General features: G+C 44.3%; 1 protein-coding gene across 1 annotated transcript in view; it reads right to left on the reverse strand.

Moving 5' to 3' along the window:
• The window catches only part of ITIH2 (inter-alpha-trypsin inhibitor heavy chain 2), a 31,609-nt gene extending 16,398 nt beyond the window's left edge, over window positions 1-15,211 (reverse strand). The window contains exons 1-9 of the mRNA XM_075429228.1: window positions 15,032-15,211; window positions 13,423-13,497; window positions 8,543-8,578; window positions 7,648-7,820; window positions 6,819-6,923; window positions 6,339-6,501; window positions 2,414-2,521; window positions 1,088-1,216; window positions 327-443 (exon numbers count right to left, since the gene is read on the reverse strand). Of these exons, the coding sequence (XP_075285343.1) occupies window positions 327-443; window positions 1,088-1,216; window positions 2,414-2,521; window positions 6,339-6,501; window positions 6,819-6,923; window positions 7,648-7,820; window positions 8,543-8,578; window positions 13,423-13,497; window positions 15,032-15,115 (990 nt within the window). The 5' untranslated portion in view covers window positions 15,116-15,211. The remainder of the gene's footprint in view (window positions 1-326; window positions 444-1,087; window positions 1,217-2,413; window positions 2,522-6,338; window positions 6,502-6,818; window positions 6,924-7,647; window positions 7,821-8,542; window positions 8,579-13,422; window positions 13,498-15,031) is intronic.
• Window positions 15,212-20,863: the final 5,652 nt, after the last annotated feature.

The following is a 20,863-nucleotide window of genomic DNA, read 5'->3' on the forward strand; positions in this document are numbered from 1 at the left end:
TAAACGAGATTAGAGAAAAAGAGGGTCAAAGCCTTTGCAAAATGTTTTGTGATCTGTCAATTAAAGTTTCAATTTAGAGCTAAAATTCATATTCCAATGGCATCACCTCTTCCTTACAACATGGAAGAAGCATTACAAATAAAGAGTGAAATCATGAAGTCTTTGATTCATCAAATATTCTCCAAATTCAGTGAGACTTTTGACGGAGTAAAGTGCAGAGAACTTAGCCAGTAATTTTGAGTGCCAGTCTGCTACAGAATTGTATAGTAAGGCACATGGGAAAACTTGGCAGGAGATTCATTTTGCAACAGAGGTCAAACACTTACTTGTTTCATTTTCAGTCCCCACATTGAGCCACTGACGTCTATAACAAATAAAATGTTTTTGGGCAGAGGATCAAGATTTTCCGGAGCAAAGAAGTGAATAAAATAGCCATTAAAAATCTACAAAGCAAAAAAAAAATTCACAGTGAAGTGAGCTATAGTAAAGATGTCAGAAAAACTCAAGACAATAACAGAGCAGAAAATGTTCTTCTTTATGGGCCAAATCTATCTTTCAGCTCTGCACGTCTCTGTATTTGTAGCCTTACACCATTTATACTCTGTAGTATTTACTTTTTATGAAGGAAAGCAGAGCCTGGTTCTCAGACAACTGACATGCACTAGCATAGGGGGGAATGAAATATATTTTTAAAAAGACTGTTCTGTCTGTGATAGTTCAACCCCATAACTCTGCTTCATGTTAACATAAAAATAGTGATGTTCTGGTTGTCTCCTTGTGATGTATTGGTACAACATCCAATGACTCTGTCCTCCGATTCAACATTAAATCACAAGCGTGCTGCTAGGTACAAAAGACATTGGCTTTGAACAAGACAGGAATCTCCTCCTGACTCTAGGACCTCGTCTTAGTCATAAATTAAGTAAATCCATTCTGCCCATTTAAAATCTCTGTTCTTTCAACTGAATACAGAGCTCTTTCTCATGCTTATTCTCCTGAATGATGAAGTTTATTTAGCACTGTTTGCTTAATGAGAACAATCCTTGTATTTACAGATCTCCCATTCCAGTTAAACAGCAACACTTACTTCCAATTCTCCACCTGTAGTTTCTCTGTTCACATCATATTGCACCACAAAATTTCCATCTACTGCTGTGGATGAGCACGTGGGGCATTTTCGTTGCTGAGCCATCGTTGGCTTGAAAGAAACATGAGCCTTGAAATGAGAAGTGATCATCAGTCAATCACATGTTGTGTGAAAGGTGGATCATTGAAACAAAAAGAGTTCATCTATTCACAAAATATCTTCTTTCACTGAACGCTTTTCTTCTTTATTTATTTGTACTCTTAGTTTATGTAGCAAATGAACTTTGTCACTTCAAAAGAAAAACAGGACTAAGGTTTGCCTGGATATGCTGATGCAGTAGTAGCAACTGTAACACAAATAAAATGACCCATCCACAGCACCAAATATTTCAGCTAGAGCTGTGCAAACCATTTCTAGAAATATGTTGGCTTTTTTAACATTTTCCTGGTTGAAACTATCCATAACTTTAGCAAATTTTTTAATAGTTTTTTAAATGATGTTTTCCAAAACAAATAAGCGCTTACAATTTGTCTGTAAATTGAGCACTAGGAATCATTTTCATTAGTCACGTGATTGGTTCTGCAGGCTTTGTGGCATTATTTCTCTGCTTTGACTGGATAACTTAAAATTTCCTCAGAAGATAAGACATAATATACATAGCCACACACTATCTTTGAAACAATTTGCTAAAGTGGGAATGTGGGTGAATAAGACATAAAGTGGAGTCAGGACATCAAGAAAAAATACTGCCTGATATATTATTGTGGTAGTATAGACAGACATTTTGGGCCTGGTTCACATATCCTGTATTAGATGTCTGTGAAAGAGTGAGAAGAGTTGTACCCTCCCCAAGTCACTGCTTGAAGTTTCTTGAGAAAAGCTTCTCTACTGTTGGAGGGTTTACTTATACCCAAGACCTATGCTGGAGAAAGGTAGAGTAAGAATGTTTAGGAAAAGAGCAGAGCTAAAATGAGCCCTTATGCAGATGTTCTCAGTTGAAACTGAGATTGTGGAGTTATTCCAGAATGGTTATTCTACTAGGTATTCACCACTTACCTTTTTCATACCCAACAATCTCAGTGCGTTGCTCTCTCAGAATTACAAATTAAAAGCTTTGTGCAAACAGATGGACTACACACTAGTTCTATACTGCTGTCACTGTAGTACTTGCGCATCTTGTGCATACATGTAGGTATCAATAATGAAGACACTATATTTTTGCCACATTTTTGCATGCTTCCAGCAGGAATGGAAAAATGCCATGACTGCATAGGGGAAAGTGTGAAAACTGAAGTGTTCATGCTATTTCCAGTCTGTGAATGTTACCTTTTTCTCTCCCTTGGAGATGGTGGTGATTCCATCAAAATGATCTCCAAGTGAATTAGGAACGTGCACGTAGCGAAGTCCCTGTGGCTCAATAATGCGGACATCCACCTAAAGGCGGGAAGGGAGGACATTAGTATGAAGCAGTGCCAATGATGTACCAGGACCTCATGAACCCTCCAGCTGAGGGTTGGGATGCTCTTGAGAATGCTTCTGTAGGGCTAGTCCCATTCGTGGTGGGGATCCATGCAATGCTGAAAATAGACTATGATGAAGAGGCAAAAATAAACATGTCCAAAGAATAGAAAGAGTTTGGTGGAAATGTTCATTCTTCCTCTCTCTCCCACCCTGTGGGGGACATGGTGGGATAGGAGTCAAGGGTGATAGCATTGTTTATGTTGAAAGCACGAAAAAAGCATGAAGTGACTATGCCTAAGTCTTGCTTTGGGTTAGAAGGCCAGGAGGAACACTCGGTGATGAGTTGTCTCCCTCTCTACTCATGCTATTCACAGGCCAGAGAGTATTTTTGCTTTGGTATGGGTGGCCAAGGTGATCTGGAAAATAAGAGTTTTATCCTGTCAGTCTGAGATAAGGGCGTTTTCTGGTTGTGTTTCTGAATAGCTAGTAATAATACTAGGAGGCAGGACACGGCGTCCTTTTCAGTAGGACTAACTCAGGCCTTTGGACAGCTTTAAGCAGATCACAGCCTGTACTAGGGAAATATGAGCAGCAAACTTTCATGTACAGCTTGTGCTGAAGCCATGGAAACATGAAGAAGATGTTTATGAAACAGAAAAATAAGAATGGCCAGATGGAAATGTCCAGCTAGCCCTGTATCCTGTGTCTGTTGATGGATGACAGAGGACCCATTTGGATGAGTGTAGGAAAGAGGGTAGGAATAAGACTACAGGCCGCCAGATCAAGAGGAGGTGACAGACGAAGCGTTCTTCCTCCAACTCCAGGAGGCTTCGCGCTCACAGGCTCTCATCCTATTGGGGGACTTCAACCACCCCGACATCTGCTGGAAAAGCAACATGGCAAGCTGTAGGCAATCCAGCAGGTTCCTAGAATGCATTGAGGACAACTTCTTAAGCCAGGTAATAAGCACCCCTACCTGAGGGGATGCGATACTAGACCTGGTGGTCACCAATGTGAGTGAGCTCATTGGGGATGTCAAGATTGGAGGCAGCCTGGGCTGCAGTGACCACATGCTGGTGGAACTAACGCTACTGAGGGAAATGGGAATAACGAAGAGCATAGTCAGGACCCTAAATTTTAGGAGGGCAAATTTCCAGCTCTTCAAGGAGATAGTCAGAAGGACTCCCTGGGAAACGATCCTCAGGGACAGGGGAACAGAACAGAGCTCGCAGGTCTTTAAGGATGTATTCCAGAGAGAGCAAGAGCTCTTGATCCCCAAGTGTAAGAAGTCGGGCAGAGAAGGGAAGAGACCGGCATGGCTGAGACAAGAGATGCTGGTCAAACTAAGGAAGAAGAGGGAACTGCACAGGCAGTGGAAGCAGGGACTGGCTTCCTGAGAAGAGTATGGGGAAGCTGTCTGGTTGTGTAGGGATGGGGTCAGGAAGGCCAAGGCACAGCTGGAGCTGAACTTGGCAAGGGATGCGAAAAATAACAAGAAGGTCTTGTACAGGTATGTCAGCCGGAAAAAGATGGTCAAAGAAAGCGTACCCCCGCTCATGAGCGAGACCGGCAAACTGGCAACAGCAGATGAGGAGAAAGCTGAGGTACTCAACAACATTTTTGCCTCAGTCTTCACTGGCAACCTCTCTCCTCACCCCTCCCGAGTCGATGGATGGCATGAAGGTGACCAGGAGGGTAAAATCCCTCCAGCTGTAAGTGAAGACCAGGTTCGGGACCTCCTGAGGAACCTAAATGTACAGAAGTCCATGGGACCTGAGGAGATGCATCCCAGAGTCCTGAGGGAACTGGCTGACGTAGTTGCCAAGCCACTCTTCATGATATTTGAAAAGTCATGGCAGTCAGGGGAAGTCCCCAGTGACTGGAAAAAGGGAAACATTGTGCCCCTTTTCAAAAAGGGTAGAAAGGAAGACCCTGGGAACTACCGACCTGTCAGCCTCACCTCTGTGCCTGGGAAGGTCATGGAACAGGTTCTCCTAGGAGATATGCTAAGGCACATGGAGGCCAGGGAGGTGATTCGAGACAGCCAGCATGGCTTCACCAAGGGCAAGTCCTGCCTGACCAACCTAATAGCTCTCTATGATGGTGTAACAACAAGTGTGGACAAGGGAAAACCAATGCACGTCATCTATCTGGATTTTTGTAAAGCCTTTGACACGGTCCCCCACAAAATCCTTCTCTCTAAATTGGAGAGCCATGGATTTGATGGGTGGACTGTTCAGTGGATAAGGAATTGGTTGGATGGTCGCAGCCAAAGGGTAGTGGTCAACGGCTCAATGTCCGGATGGAGACCAGTGACGAGTGGAGTCCCTCAGGGGTCCGTACTGGGACCGGTGCTGTTCAGTATATTTATCAATGACACGGACAGCGACATTGAGTGTACCCTCAGCAAGTCTGCAGATGACACCAAGCTGAGTGGTACGGTTGAGACACCAGAAGGACGGGATGCCATCCAGAGGGACCTGGACAAGCTGGAGAGGTGGGCCTGTGTGAACCTCATGAGGTTCAACAAGGCCAAGTGCAAGGTCCTACACCTGGGTCGGGGTAATCCCCAGTATCAATACAGGCTGGGAGATGAAAGGATTGAGAGCAGCCCTACCGAGAGGGACTTGGGGGTACTGATAGACAAAAGGCTGGACATGAGCCGGCAATGTGTGCTGGCAGCCCAGAGGGCCAACCATGTCCTGGGCTGCATCAAGAGAAGCGTGGCCAGCAGGTCGAGACAGGTGATTCTGCCCCTCTACTCTGCTCTGGTGAGACCTCACCTGGAGTACTGCGTTCAGCTCTGGAGCCCTCAGCACAAGAAGGACATGGAACTGTTGGAGCGGGTCCAAAGGAGGGCTACAAAAATGATCCGAGGGCTGGAGCACCTCTCCTATGAGGACAGGCTGAGAGAGTTGGGCTTGTTCAGCCTGGAGAAGAGAAGGCTGTGGGGAGACCTGACTGCAGCATTTCAGTACTTAAAGGGAGCCTATAGGAAAGACGGGGACAATCTTTTTAGTAGAGACAGCAGTGACAGGACGAGGGGTAATGATTTTAAACTAAAACAGGGTAGGTTTAGGCTGGATATAAGGAAGAAATTCTTTACAATGAGGATGGTGAAACACTGGAACGGGTTGCCCAGAGAGGTAGTGGAGGCCCCATCCCTGGAAACATTCAAGACCAGGTTGGACAGGGCTCTGAGCAACCTGATCTAGTTAGTGGTGTCCCTGCTCGCTGCGGGGGGGTTGGACTAGATGACCTGTAGGGGTCCCTTCTGACCCAAAACTTTCTATGATTCTATGATTCTATGATTCTAAGACGAATCATCTTCTGGTAGCCAGTTGTGGAGGGACTGTCATTCAGAGAACACCTGCTTTCATAGGATACTATCCATGAAGTTGGGATTCTTGTGAAGAGCACTGTTCCAAATAGCAAATATTGTTTGTTTTCCTTCAGTCAAGGCAAATTCACACAAGGGTATGTATAGGCCAAAGCTTGTTTGCCCAAGTCGTTCTGATGTGAGTCCGTCATGATTGAGAAGATGCCCAACTCTTAGTACAACAGAAGGCAGGACACATTTGCTCCTCACTCATATAGCTACATAGCTCCTGGTTTGAAGTCTGTCATACTTATCCACACAGTGGCTTGAGGCTGTTTGCACCGAGCCCATATGAAAGCAAGGAGCTATAGATGAAACGTCTTGCTGTGGGGCTCATAGGAACCTTGGATGCTTGAGAAAGCAGCTGATTCACCTGTAGGGTGCTGCCTATGTACACCAGCTCTACCTTACCTCCATGTGCTTTGCCAAGCGACCTGGCTTCACAGAGATGACATGCTCATAGGAGCTCAGTTTCCTTCGAATCATTTCATGGTAGTGAAGTTCGAATTGGATCCTCATCCCTGGGGGCACATTCACTTCGGTTTTGAAGTTTTCCATATCCAAGGCATTGCTCCTGAAAAGTCAGCTATGGGGTTATTTTGAGAAAGAGAGCTTCTTTGCATTTTGGTTTAGAGTTATGCATTTGCTGGGTCTGATTCTAACTGTGGCCTATATCAGTGATCTGCAGTTTTCTATTAACACAGTGTGTTTTGTCAATCTGAAAGCAGAAACACAAGCTAAGTCCTTGGCAATTACATATCAGAGTCACTCTAAGTAAGTAACCCATTTTCCTTCCCAGAGTTCCCCCCTCATCTCTCCTCTTGGGATGGGTCACCTCAGTTCTCCTATGAATAAGTTCAGTACAATACCCACACGTCAAAATCTTTATACCTTACTATTCCAGCAGCTTTGCCTTTGGCTTTTGCTTGAGAGTACATTTTTCTGGCTTCAGATTTTTCCTGAATTTTGCTGGTAAATGTTATACCATTGATATCCCTAGGAGAGAGAAGCACAGTCAGTTTGCAAAAGAAACAACTTTACAATCAACGACTGTTTCTTTGCTTTAGAAAAACATCAGTGAAACCTAAGCTGGTGGGAAAAGAAAGAGTAAGGCTCTTATTTAACCCTAAAGTAATGAAGTCTGTTTTCCACTAGATCTGTATCTTTTTCCCTACCTGCTTTTTTGTTTCAAGTAGCCAGCACTCTTGTACTCTGAGGAGGATCTGCTGTCCCCCACCACCTTCACACTTTCCCCATCCTTTGGGCAGGGCAGGCAGTTACTCATGTCAAGGCTGTTTTGAAACGTGGATCAGGACATGTCTGCTGACCTGCAAGCTGGCTGCTTGAAGCTGCTCTGAATGTATACTGAACCAGGCTAGTCCCTTTCAGTTCAGTGAGGGCTCTGATTTTGGTCTATCTCTCTCCCCTTTGATCTGGTGCCAACTTGCACAAGATGGGTAGGAGCTTAGGCTATTTGAGACTTCTGTCCTTTTGTCAGATTTTGTTGATGTTGGCCAATGGCCAAATAATTACTGGAGAGGAAGAGATGAACAGACAGACAGTATGATGACATGAGCCTTTTTTCTTTAAGAAAGCCTGCTAAAATTACTCTAAACCTGGAAAACAGTGTTTCACTTTTACAAATACCTCCCTCCCACCATGTTTTGCCACTGCATTGAACCCTGCCAGAGCACAAGGCTGATACCTGCCCACTACTTACATAGTAAAGTTGTCAATAAAAGCTCCTTTGGGGACTTGTACATCAAACACTATGTGCTGGGGATGTTTTGCGTTATTCACCATTTTGGCTTGGATCATTGTGTTGGCCAACCGTGACGTTATAGTGGATTGAACTTTGTAGCTGTAAAGACCTATCTTGTCATCGTCCTCCACCTGTAATTGACAAAATTACTCTATAAATTTCAGACACATCTAGAAAACGTTCCCTAGAGGGCAATATCAACCCATTTTATAATCACAGTTCCTTTTTTTCAACTGCTATTCATTACAGTATGACAATCAGAAGGGACATGAACTCACGTTCAAGGCACTTCCATATTTTACCTGGCAATTGTGTCAGGATACTCATGTGAATATAGATCATAATAACATTTCAGCTGAAAGGAGGAATTTATTAAGCTGGAATGTTTTCCTTCTTTTGACCATGCAACCAGTCGTTGGAATGACTCGGTGTAATCCAGCATAGAAGGGTACAGAGTAATCCTTAACATCACATCCTGTGGAGGAGAGAGCTTACATTTTCAATAAAAGTGCTAAATAAAGGAGACCTGAAGCATTCATTACCAACCTAGTCTTGTAAATAGTTAAACCATGGCAGCGAGAGAACAGCGTTAAACTGGTATATTATGATATTGTCTTTGTCTAATCACTTTTGATGCTTATTTCTTCATATTTACAATACCCTACTCCCTCCAAGAGCAGTTGTATAAACAGCATTGTGCAAACAGTGCTCTGTTGAAAGAAAATAGGTTAATACCCAACCAGCAGTAAAAACAAGGAACTGAACAAACAAAAGGATTGATTTCCAAAAAATGGTTAACTAGAAAACCACTTTGTTCACTATTCTTTTCCACAGAGGAAGAAAAAAAACTCACCAGATCTCCAACATACCCCCAGTCGGATGTGCTTCGCTGGAAAAGAAGGATATGGAGAACGTGTTTCAGCAAAGCTAAGAATACAGATTATGGCTGTTTAAAGACAGGGATCAGACAGCGGCAACACCTAAAAGCTGCTTTCCAAGATGATGAGAATTGGTCTAAGTTCTGAGACTTTGTGTGCATATTCCTTTTGTCCTATTTTATGTATTTATACATGGGATGCTGGAGCATGTGATCTCCCAGCTGTGACTTAGAGGCTATCAAAATCAGAAGGACAGCTCTCTTACTTTTTTTTTGTAGAAAACATTTTCTTCTAGGACAAAAAAATTTTCCTGAAAGCAAAATGTGCTGGCAAAAAGTCATACTCAGAAATCCTAGCTTTTAACAGAAAAAATTGCCTTATTTTTTCTAAGAAAAGTGATAAAAACCTCAAAATCCAGACCTTTTAACCTCATTTTGTTTTCATATATTATAGATTATATCCTTATGTTATTGTATTATATGCAATATGGATGTATACAAAAATCTGTTGCATAGTTGATATTACATTTACATTACATATATGTAAAGTCAGTTATGTACGCACTGCTTAGAAGACCTGAAACTGTTAATGGTGGGGTTTTTTTCACTGCCGTATGAGTATTTCCATTTGGAAATCTCTATGGAGAGGTGGTGACATCTCGTGGCCATTGGAATCATTCTGTTTAATTCCCTAAAACTTCAAACTCGCATGAGTAACCCTGGGATGGGATTTGGCTCAACTAGTTCCAGGGGCAGATGCAATTGATATCTGCCTCGGTCTTATCATCACAGCTGGGCAAATTTAACTCTTTAAAGTCAACGGAGCGACCCGTTTCATCTGAAAATTGATACTCCCCTTTGGTTGAATGAGTTCTGCCCTAAACTGTGCTGACGGTACTGGTTAGAGGAGCGGGTGCTCAAGGGTACCACCCTGGCCTTCAGCTGGATCTCTAGGAGGTCACAAGGCTTGCCTGATATCTGATAACCAGCGAGATGTCTAGATCCGTGTATGAAGGCAGATGAACTGAGCCCTTCAACTCCACTGATTATGATCAAGAACTTAGGGACATTACTTCATATACTGATGGCTGAATTATAAAAAAATGAAAAAAAACATATCGATCTCATCTCTGGTTTCAGTAGCACTTGAATCCAAGAGGATCCAAATTCAACGAAGATGCTTACAGTAACTGCTTTAGTCACATGGTACATGTAAGGCTTGCTCTACAGTTACTAAATTCATTTGAAGCTAATTAACATACTGTTACCAGGACAATCTTGGGCTGCATAAGAGATGATACATCTCTTAGCAAGATCATTTTAATGAGGTGATTTTAAAGATCCTTTCAAGACAGCTAGAGAGACTGCAGGATTTTTGCCTGAGAGAAAAATGCAGGGGTTTATCTACTGGCTATAGAGGGTCCATCTGAAACATTCAGACTAGGATTTCAGGATCTGGAAGTTTATGGCTCTCTATAGACCTTCTGCAGAGCCTGGTGGATTGACCCTTGCTCAGACCATCCTGACACCCCACAAACATCACTGTACAGTGAGCTGGACCCTTTGCATCTGGTAAAGAACCGGACCGTGAAGAATGACTGTTGTCCCCACACATACTCTTTGGGTAGGAAACATCACCAGCACGAATACAAATTGAGTATAAACCAACCTCAACTGAAACAAATTAAATTTTGAAAAGAGGAAGACCAAGACTTTAGAGAGAGGGGATTTATTTTAATGTGGTACTTTTCTGGCTCTCAGAAGAGCTCAGGGTTCCTGACTCACTTTACAAATGGTGCTTAAAGCTCTCAAGATGCTCGAGTTTCCTTCCTGTTTGTTTTTGTGAGGGTGGAGGAGAAGAGGGAGGCACTGATGGAGATGTGAGCTTATCATTTGCAGCTGTAGTGACTATCACTGCTGTTGTTAGAGATTAGACATGGGATGGGCCAGCCATGCCCCTAGGATCTCAAAGGTCACAGAGGGCCACCACTCCAACAGGTCAGGAGCTGTAGACAACTATTCTCCAGGTTTGAGCACTGGTGTGGTTACTGAGAACATGGGCTTTGCAGGGACTTCTGTGGCACATAAGACTCGTGCTGTTTCTAGATTCTTGGCTGATCCTTGCCTTTAAACGGCATTCAGATATGCTGATGGCTGCACTGGAGAGAAACTACCTTGTGCAATAGTTAATGGGTGGCAAATTGCTGATTAGAGTGGAGACAAGAAGTGCCTGAGGAACTGTTTTAAGGATCTGGTCTTGACAGGTGCTGGGCCCTATGTTCGGGTATCAAGACTCATCTTCTCCTGACATCTGTGCAGGCTGTGGATATTTAGCCCTCCATAAATGATCTTTTTTCAAATTACTGTGCATGAATACTGCAACTACTATGGTGTCTACCATCAAGAAAACATTGGGTACTTCAAGCTTACTTTTATCGAGGGCTGCTGGCCCTGACTTCTCCTGTCCTGTCTGTGGAAGAAGAAGCCATGGTGTCTAAGCGAGGAATGCATTACAAGAGCTAATGCATTACAAAATATTGCAGGTTTTAGGTCATCTATGGGATGCCTAGCTTACCATTGCTTCCAAGTTGCAGTCCACAGGCTACTTCTGAGGTGTGACTTAGTAAAACAAGGAAAGCAGATTCAGACATGTTGTACTGCATTTGAAGGAAATTAATTTTCTACTGGGGCATGAAAATTCCTGGGGAAAGTCGTAAGAATCTGTAAATTAACAAAAAGGTTGAAAAGCAGATGCCCAGCATGCTGTCTCCTCACAGATTCACTTGTTTTCGTGTGAGTCATTTCCTAAGCACTTTTAATACACTGCAATCGCCTCGCAACTTCTTCAGACGCCTTTTGGGGATCATGATCCTTACTGTGAGGTGCAAGAAGAGCAATTTCAAACCTAAGGCTTGGCAGAGCTTGACTTCACAGTGCTGCAGATGGATCCTGGTCTCTCTAGTTGCATTTATACCCTGGGAGCTGGAGGCCTCTCCAGCCAGCTGATTCCATCCTCTCTCCTTCCATATTTCTTTCCTGCGCTGGTTCTCATGGTGAGGAAACCAGGCAGGCAGAGCAGTGAGGAAATACGTGTGATCTCAGCTGTCTCTGGACAGCCAGAAATCAGGACCAAGACTGGGGGACATGCTACAGAACATCCCGCCTTACAGTCTAGACACAAGCTCTGTTATCTATCTCTAAAACAGAGATAATGGCAGTGCACCATCACACAGATGTTCACAAGGTTACCTGCATTCTAGCCCATGGGACACTCCGTTTCTGTGGTCACAAGGACCATTCATGTACCTGAGACACTGTATTTTTTGAATTACACAGGCACAAATATTTTTCACCAGAATACCTGATCTGGACCTAGAAAACAATTCTTTCTATTTAGCGCTAATTAGGAGGGTCTGGAGAGGAGCTCTGTGGTCTTGTTGCCAATGGGTTAGTGGCCTCAGTATAGAAAAACGTAACGTTAAAACAATAGTTTGGAAGACAACCTTCCGCTAATAATTAACAGTAAGTAACTGTGTGCCTGCTGCTGGCTAAGAGCTACTGTCTCAAGATGTTTCACGTAGTTCATATTTACCTCATTTACTAATATTTTATTGTGACTCAACTAACATAAAGGTAGCTCAGCCTATAGCTAAGATCTTAGTTCTACTGGTTTGCAAAGACTCATTTGATAGGTAAAGGATAGGAAATCATATATGGCAATATAAGGAATAACTGGTATAATAAAACCACTAATAGAATTATAAATAACTGCATGTATATGTGTATATCATTATGTACCCACAAAGTTGGGGAACAGAGGCAGCGTAATACATAGGGTGCTAATACAAACATGTTGGAAAGAGATGATGCCCTGAAGAAGTGCAGCTAGAGAGGATTTAATGATTAAATCATGATTAAATTATTCAAATACTGGTCTGGCAAATGTGAGCTGCCTTGATTCATATTTGTGCTAAAATCTTCCATTTTTCTGGCCGTGTAATGGGAGCATTAGGTGTCAATAATTTACATTTACACTCTGTGTGAAGCACCTTTCAAAAAGCCTGAGGATAAAGAAGAATCATGTTTGCCGGTGCTTAACTTAAAAGGTGCTGGGAAATCCAACTTTACTCAAGAGGATCTTTTGTTTTAACTATATTGAACAAGCTCAAGAAAGGCAGCACCAGAGCTTGGTGGAGGACAAGATCCACTCTGATCATAATTTCTTTCACACAGTGTAATAAAAGTTAATACCTTCAAACAACTGATTTCATTATTATTATCGTTAATTACTACTGTTTAAACACAAGAAAACTCCTGCAATGCTGTTTTAAATGTTTTTGTTTGAGAAGCTGACAGACTATAATAATCTGCAACCCATCAGCATACTGCAAACAAATCTTCTTCCCTGGTCTCAGACTCCACCAGTTCACTACCCATGTGACAATGTGATGCAATCTTTTTACCCTACTGGAATGTGAATGAATGGACTATCTGCAGGACTGAAATGTTTCAGCCTACATTGCCAGTGGCTGAAGTCCTTTGCCATTCCTTCATGGAACAGCCTCACCAGTATCAATGGGATTTTTCCCACACATCAAGTTAGACAGATAAGTAACTCTGTTGTTTAGCATCTGCAGGAGCTCAGATGTGGAACAAAGCCTTGCTGTGCTAGGTAGTGCATAAAGGATAGTAGCAGCTCTTATCCCAACAAGAGATACGGAGGTCTCAATGCACTTAAGGACCCGCTGGTCCCACCTGGTTGCACACTCACAACCCTTGACATGGAACAAGCCACCTGGAGAGAGCTCCCAGCCATTCTTTCTTCCCTTCTTTTGAAGCATTTCTGAGTACTGTACCTGGTACCTGCCACTTCTCATCTTGGAGCTTGAAGGAAATCCATCAATTTCTAAATCAATCAGGTTTTCTACTTCCTAGAGGAGAAAGAGGAAGAAAGAAAGAGGTATTTATGCTGCCTTAATGTTTATCACTTGTTTTATTATTGATTAGCACTCTAAAAGACTTCCAAAGGGAATTTTGGGAATCCCCTTGGTGCAAATAGGGAGCAAAGGTGAAAACCATTTGAGACCAAAATGCTGCATCCTCACACATTCAGTTTCCACCTGTGGCCAAGTAGCCCTATATACTCTCATAAGACCATGACCTTTACTATCATTTTACAACCTTTTCTTCTGAAACATGGAGTAATGTTTAACACACTGAAATGCCCATAAAAAGCAAGAGGCCGATTATCATCGGCTTGGGTCCAGCCATCGTAATACAGCATTTCAAATACTGATCTCACTTAAACCAACAAATTCTGAGAATTTCCGACCAAACCAGTAGAAATTGTCTCTGGTTTTATACTAATATACCTGAGAATTAAACTTGTCCCATTGACAGCAAAGAAACATCAGGTGTTTTCCAAGCACAAAGCTGCACTTATTCAATTAGAAGTGTGGTTCTTACACCACAGCAAAACCCTTAACTGAAGTTTTTTAGAAGTTTAATTTATGGCAACAGAAGTTTAAGTTAATGAATTGCTCTCCAACTTATGTGACAGCATACCCACAAAGTTTTGCACAAAATTAACTGCATTTGTTTAAGCACATTGATGTTAAACTGATATAGCATCTATGGTTAGAAAGGACCACAGATCTGGAATATTTTTCCTGGGAATTATAAACTCAGAAAAAGCTATCCCTGCTCACTATTTCTTTTTTTTATCTTACAAAGGAAAATAGATCTTCACACCATCCCTGCTGATTTTGCAGAAATACTGCAATACGGCAATGTGGAAATGGCTGTAGACGCCCAAATTTAAGTTCACCTGAGTCCGGGGGTTTAAATTTGGACTAAGTTTCAGAATCAAACCTATAACTATACTTCTCTTCATCATTGTATTATCCTAAGAAATTACAAGCTCTGCTACAAATTCTGTCATCTGTCTGATGAGGGATGTACGGTCAACAGGATCTTAACTCCACATTCGAATTCCTGTTAACAAAAACCTGAGTCCATATGAAGCTTTGCTGAAGTTCAGAATGGTTCATACATGAGATCCCATCCACAAAGATATCTAGGTACTCTGTTTCTGCCTATTCCAGGGAAACAGTATATAAAATATGCTGAAGGTCTGAGAATAGAAGCCCACTTGTAGGATTAAAGGTTAAAACCAGCAGAGAAGCCAAAGCTGAGGTAAAAATATGAACCCTGCTTGAAAAGAAACTTGGAGTTTTGCCCATATTATCCCACCTTTAATAATATTAAAAAAGCAGCACTGCGAATGACAGGTGAAAGCCAATTACCAGAAGAATCCCATTTACAGCTAAGAGAAGAAGGGAATTCATGAGATACAAGCAAAGCTGTGAAGCAATGACCCAATTCTGCTCCCACCGAAGCCAGCTGCAGCTTCGATGTCGACTTCAGCAAGGAAGGAAGACCTAGGCCTTGCCTGGAAATACTCACATCTGGGATTTCGTCGATAACAAGATCAAAGCTTCCTACTCCAGAAATGAGGAACAAAACCAAGAAGCAGAGCAGATGCTTCATTTTCTTCCTGCTTGTCTCCTGAGAGCAGCCCGCATAGGTACAAGATCTTTCCTTCTCTGAGACAAGTTCAAGGAAACAGCTCAGGGTTACGCGGTATTTTGAACAAAGTTTTGAAACACTGACTTTGTTTAGGCCATAGGTAAATATTTGCCTTGCAACGTAAGTCTGAGCTGTGGTGCCTGAGCAAGGGTTATCCAAATAATGTCTTCACTCGCCTCTGCCCTTGATAACAGCTCAGGCTTGGATAGGCTCACTTCTTGCTTTTGTAGCTTCCCAGGATGTTTGACTAATTTCCTGCTAGGCGCAGACCTTGGAGTATCCAAAACTTTGACAGATCAAAGCAAGAACTCACTCCTAGCTTGTTTGTTTGTAGTAAATGAAGTGAAGACTGGTTCTCAGAGTGATGGATGCAGCAACATTCTGCTTCTCCAAGGACCCTCCCACCCAGCCATCTCACAGGGGCTGGCAGAGACCTTTGGGCTGGATCCTGACCCACACAAATGCCCTTGTTCCACTCTGGCTGGGAAAGGATCATAGCTGATGGTGGAATAGTTCTAGTTTTTTAAAGTTACTCATGTGAAAACATCTGATGATGTTTTAAGACGCATGTTGTACAGCTCCTGAGTGCTTCTGAAACTGTTTTGGCCTCCCTGCCTCTTTGGGTACTTCAAGAGGTTGGATAAAGTCAGCGAGCAAGGCAAGAGGGGGAAAGAAGGGACAAAGCAGGTTTCTGGCAAAAGAAGCTGGGGTCCCACTTCCATTCCTCCGGGAAGAAAGGAAATTTGCAGACATCTGAGTAACCTCAGTGGAAAAGACTGAATTACCATGTGGACCCAGCGACTAAACAGCAGACAAGATTATGTTATGTTATGTTATGTTATGTTATCCTGTGTTATATTACACTTCTCTGATTCAGTAAGATTTATGCAGCAACAGTCTGCTGTTATACATCTTTTCAACATGTGGTTTCTCATACTGAGACCTGAAACTACAGTCAGAGGTTCACAAGGAACACAAGCAGTGACCTTTCAGCTCACTGCCATGTAAGAGCTGCCAAAGGTGCTCGGGAAAGGACATAAGAACTGGAGCAAGCACGTAAGGTATTTTCCAGAGACGCTACTAGTTTCCAGCTACTTGTAGCTGTGGTACATCCAGATCAGGAGTTGGTTTCCATTTATTTAGCAGTCCTTAGTTCATTTATTTTCAAAAAAACTATACTCTCTGAACAGATTGGATTAAAAATTAACAATCACAGCATCCTGCGAGTAGTTCCACACCTTAAATATGCATGGAACAAACCATCGCCTTTTGGTCACTTTGAACTTGTCACATGGTAGCTCCATACACTGTTTCACAGATGTTTTGCTGGAAGAGGCATGGAATAATTAGTCCTGATTTGCCCTCACACACAATCTTTTGGGCAATCCCGGATCTTGAACTTGGAGATGACATCACAGGTCCAGATTTGCTAGAAAGTTTAGGAGTCTGTAGGCTGTACCCAAACCCGTACAGAGCCTTCACAGCACATGCATCTTGTTTTTGCATTGATCCATCCACACAGTGGTTCCCCACATCACCTATTTATTACTGGTATGCACGGAGAAGGGGAGTGTACAGAAGGAGCATGGGAGGATGTGAGAAGGATTTTCCATTAATCATAGTATCATAGAATCATAGAATCATTTAGGTTGGAAAAGACCCTTAAGATCATGGAGTCCAACTGTAAACACTGCCAAGCCCACCAGTAAACCATGTCCCAAAGCACCATGTGTACACAGCTTTTACAGAATCACAGAATCACAGAATAGTAGGGGTTGGAAGGGACCTCTGTGGGTCATCTAGTCCAACCCCCCTGCCAAAGCAGGGTCACCTACAGCAGGCTGCACAGGACCTTGTGCAGGCGGGTCTTGAATATCTCCAGAGAAGGAGACTCCACAACCTCCCTGGGCAGCCTGTTCCAGTGCTCCGTCACCCTCAGAGGGAAGAAGTTCTTCCTCATGTTCAGCTGGAACTTCCTGTGCTTCAGTTTGTGCCCATTGCCCCTTGTCCTGTCACTGGGCACCACTGAAAAGAGCTTGGCCCCATCCTCCTGACACCCACCCTTCAGATATTTGTAAGCATTTATAAGGTCCCCTCGTAGCCTTCTCTTCTTCAGGCTGAACAAGCCCAGTTCCCTCAACCTCTCCTCGTAGTGGAGATGCTCCAGTCCCCTCACCATCCTTGTAGCCCTCCGCTGGACTCTCTCCAGTAGCTCTTCATCTTTCTTGAAGTGGGGAGCCCAGAACTGGACACAGTACTCCAGATGAGACCTCACCAGGGCAGTGTAGAGGGGAAGGAGAACCTCCCTCGTCCTGCTGGCCACACTCTTCTTGATGCACCCCAGGATCCCATTGGCTTTCTTGGCAGCCAGGGCACACTGCTGGCTCATGGTTAACCTGTCGTCCACCAGGACACCCAGGTCCCTCTCCGCACAGCTGCTCTGCAGCAGGTCCACCCCAAGCTTGTACTGGTGCATGAGGTTGTTCCTCCCCAGGTGCAGGACCCTGCATTTGCCTTTGTTGAACCTCATCAGGTTCCTCTCTGCCCAGCTTTCCAGCCTATCCAGGTCACGCTGAATGGCAGCACAGCCTTCTGGTGTATCTACCACACCTCCCAGTTTGGTGTCGTCAGCAAACTTGCTGAGGGTACATTCTAACTCTTCATCCAGGTCGTTGATGAAGAAGTTAAACAAGACTGGGCCCAGTACTGACCCCTGGGGGACACCACTTGTCACCAGCCTCCAACTAGACTCAGCGCCACTGATGACAACCCTCTGAGTTCTGCCATTCAGCCAGTTCTCTATCCACTTCACCGACCACTCATCCAGCCCACACTTCCTCAGCTTCCCTAGGAGGATATCATGGGAGACTGTGTCGAAAGCCTTGCTGAATTCGAGGTAGACAACATCCACGGCTCTCCCTTCGTCTACCCAGCCAGTCATGTCATCGTAGAAAGCTATCAGATTGGTCAGGCATGATTTCCCCTTGGTGAATCCATGCTGACTACTCCTGATAACCTTCTTTTCTTCCACTTGCTTCATGATGGCCTCCAGGATAAGCTGCTCCGTCACCTTTCCCGGGATGGAGGTTTTAAATACCTTCAGGGGTGGTGTCTCGAGCACTTTCCTAGACAACCTGTTCCAATGCTTTACAGCCCTTTCAGTGAAGAAATTTTTCTGAATATCGAGTCTAAACCTCCCCTGATGCAACTTGAAGCCGTTTCCTAGATACACCAGAAGGCTGTGCTGCCATTCAGCGTGACCTGGATAGGCTGGAGAGCTGGGCAGAGAGGAACCTGATGAGGTTCAACAAGGGCAAGTGCAGGGTCCTGCACCTGGGGAGGAACAACCTCATGCACCAGTACAGGCTTGGGGTGGACCTGCTGGAGAGCAGCTGTGCGGAGAGGGACCTGGGTGTCCTGGTGGACGACAGGTTAACTATGAGCCAGCAGTGTGCCCTGGCTGCCAAGAAAGCCAATGGGATCCTGGGGTGCATCAAGAAGAGTGTGGCCAGCAGGACAAGGGAGGTTCTCCTTCCCCTCTACACTGCCCTGGTGAGGCCTCATCTGGAGTACTGTGTCCAGTTCTGGGCTCCCCAGTTCAAGAAGGATGAAGAGCTACTGGAGAGAGTCCAGCGGAGGGCTACAAGGATGGTGAGGGGACTGGAGCATCTCCACTACGAGGAGAGGTTGAGGGAACTGGGCTTGTTCAGCCTGAAGAAGAGAAGGCTGCGAGGGGACCTTATAAATGCCTACAAATATCTGAGGGGTGGGTGTCAGGAGGATGGGGCCAAGCTCTTTTCAGTGGTGCCCAGTGACAGGACAAGGGGCAATGGGCACAAACTGAAGCACAGGAAGTTCCGTCTGAACATGAGGAGGAACTTCTTCTCTCTGAGGGTGACGGAGCACTGGAACAGGCTGCCCAGGGAGGTTGTGGATTCTCCTTCTTTGGAGATATTCAAGACCCGCCTGGACAAGGTCCTCTGCAGCCTACTGTAGGTGACCCTGCTTCGGCGGGGGGGTTGGACTAGATGACCCACAGAGGTCCCTTCCAACCCCTACTATTCTGTGATTCTGTGATTCTGTGTTACATAGGAATTACTTGCAACCTCCTTTCAGGCCGTTGTGGAGAGCAATAAAGTCACCCCTCAGCCTCCTCTTCTCCAGACTAAACAACCCCAGCTCCCTCAGCTGCTCCTTACAAGACTTATTCTCTAGACCCCTCCCCAGCTGCGTTGCCCTTCTCTGGACACGCTCTAGCCCCTCAATGTCCTGCTTGTACTGAGGGGCCCAAAACTGAACACAGGACTCCAGGTGCGGCCTCACCAGTGCTGAGTACAGGGGCACAATCACCTCCCTGCTCCTGCTGGCCACACTATTCCTGATCCAAGCCAGGATGCCGTTGGCCTTCTTGGCCACCTGGGCACACTGCTGGCTCGTGTTGAACCGGCTGTCAACCAAACTAGCATAATGAGGGATGGGATTACCCTACTGTACATCTTTTTCTCCCTTTTTAGTCCATGGAAATAAATAGATATTTTTCTGATCATGTGGTGCCTGATTCAATTTATTTACCTGTCACACCATAGAATGGGATGAATCCTGCCCTTGCTGGGTCTAATTCATGCCTTGTACAATATAGGGAGTCCAGTCAGAGAGCTCGGAGGAGGACACCAGCTCTGGGGAGATCTACGCTTCGTCAGATGACTTCTACCTCCTGGAGTAAGCTGCTCTGCATTTACCACCATTGTAGGCTTTCTGAGCGGAGGGGAACCTCACCGTGAAGATCCCAGGCATGCTGCTTCAAACAGGAGGTTGGCTTACAGCTCTGTGGTGCATAAAACATCCAGGTTGGCTTTAAATTATGTAGTCAAGGCACTGACAATCTAACCATACTGGACTCAGTGTTTTCTCAGCCTTTTAGGTGGATTTTGCTCAGTGTTATGTGCCTGTAGCCCTAGCAGTATTTAAGTTAGCTACCTTAAAGTTGTCACCTTAGGAACACCTCCGTGAGTGCGGTCGGAACTATGGCTATGACAGGGCTTATCCAGGACTGCAAGAGCAGCAGACATGGGGCACCCAGTCTTTGCTGTGTTAACAGTATCTGCTACAGCTTGAATTTTCCATCTAAGCTGAGTTCTGTTCACACGTGTGCCCCTACTCAGAGTGAACGGTCCGTTCTCATCAGAAATGTAAATCTTCAGACAGCTGTTCTGGAGGTATCTGGGACTCTGGACTGGGAAAGTAATCACTTTTGCTCTGAAGAGATAAAAAGTCCTTTTAGAACAGAATTTAATTTAAACATTTAATTTAGTTATTTCAGTCCTCTCATAACCAATGTGGCTTCATTTTTTTCTGTAAAAACAACGAGATTGGGAAACCAATGTGACCACTAGATGGCACGAACTGCTCAAATATATTGTCCAAAAGAGTCCAAAAAAGCTGAAATTTGTCAAGGAGAAAGTACAGAAAATATGTGTGAGGAACAGGTGGTGAGGATGCTCAGAGCCCTTCCATTTGCTGTCAGGTTAGGTGAACTTCCCCAGAATTTCACAAGGAGGACAGGATCTCAGCAAGATGTTCTGTGGTGTGTATCTGTTGGGCTGTTTCATGACTAGCCCTCTCCATGGCTGGGATTCCTCTGGAAGGAAGTTTTCATGCACTGTCCTCCCTGAAGCACTTGGAGTTACTGCTGGGCAGAGTCTGTTCCTC

Source organism: Opisthocomus hoazin, chromosome 8 (genome assembly GCF_030867145.1).
Source record: "Opisthocomus hoazin isolate bOpiHoa1 chromosome 8, bOpiHoa1.hap1, whole genome shotgun sequence".
In the NCBI taxonomy this organism is placed as follows: Eukaryota; Metazoa; Chordata; class Aves; order Opisthocomiformes; family Opisthocomidae; genus Opisthocomus; species Opisthocomus hoazin.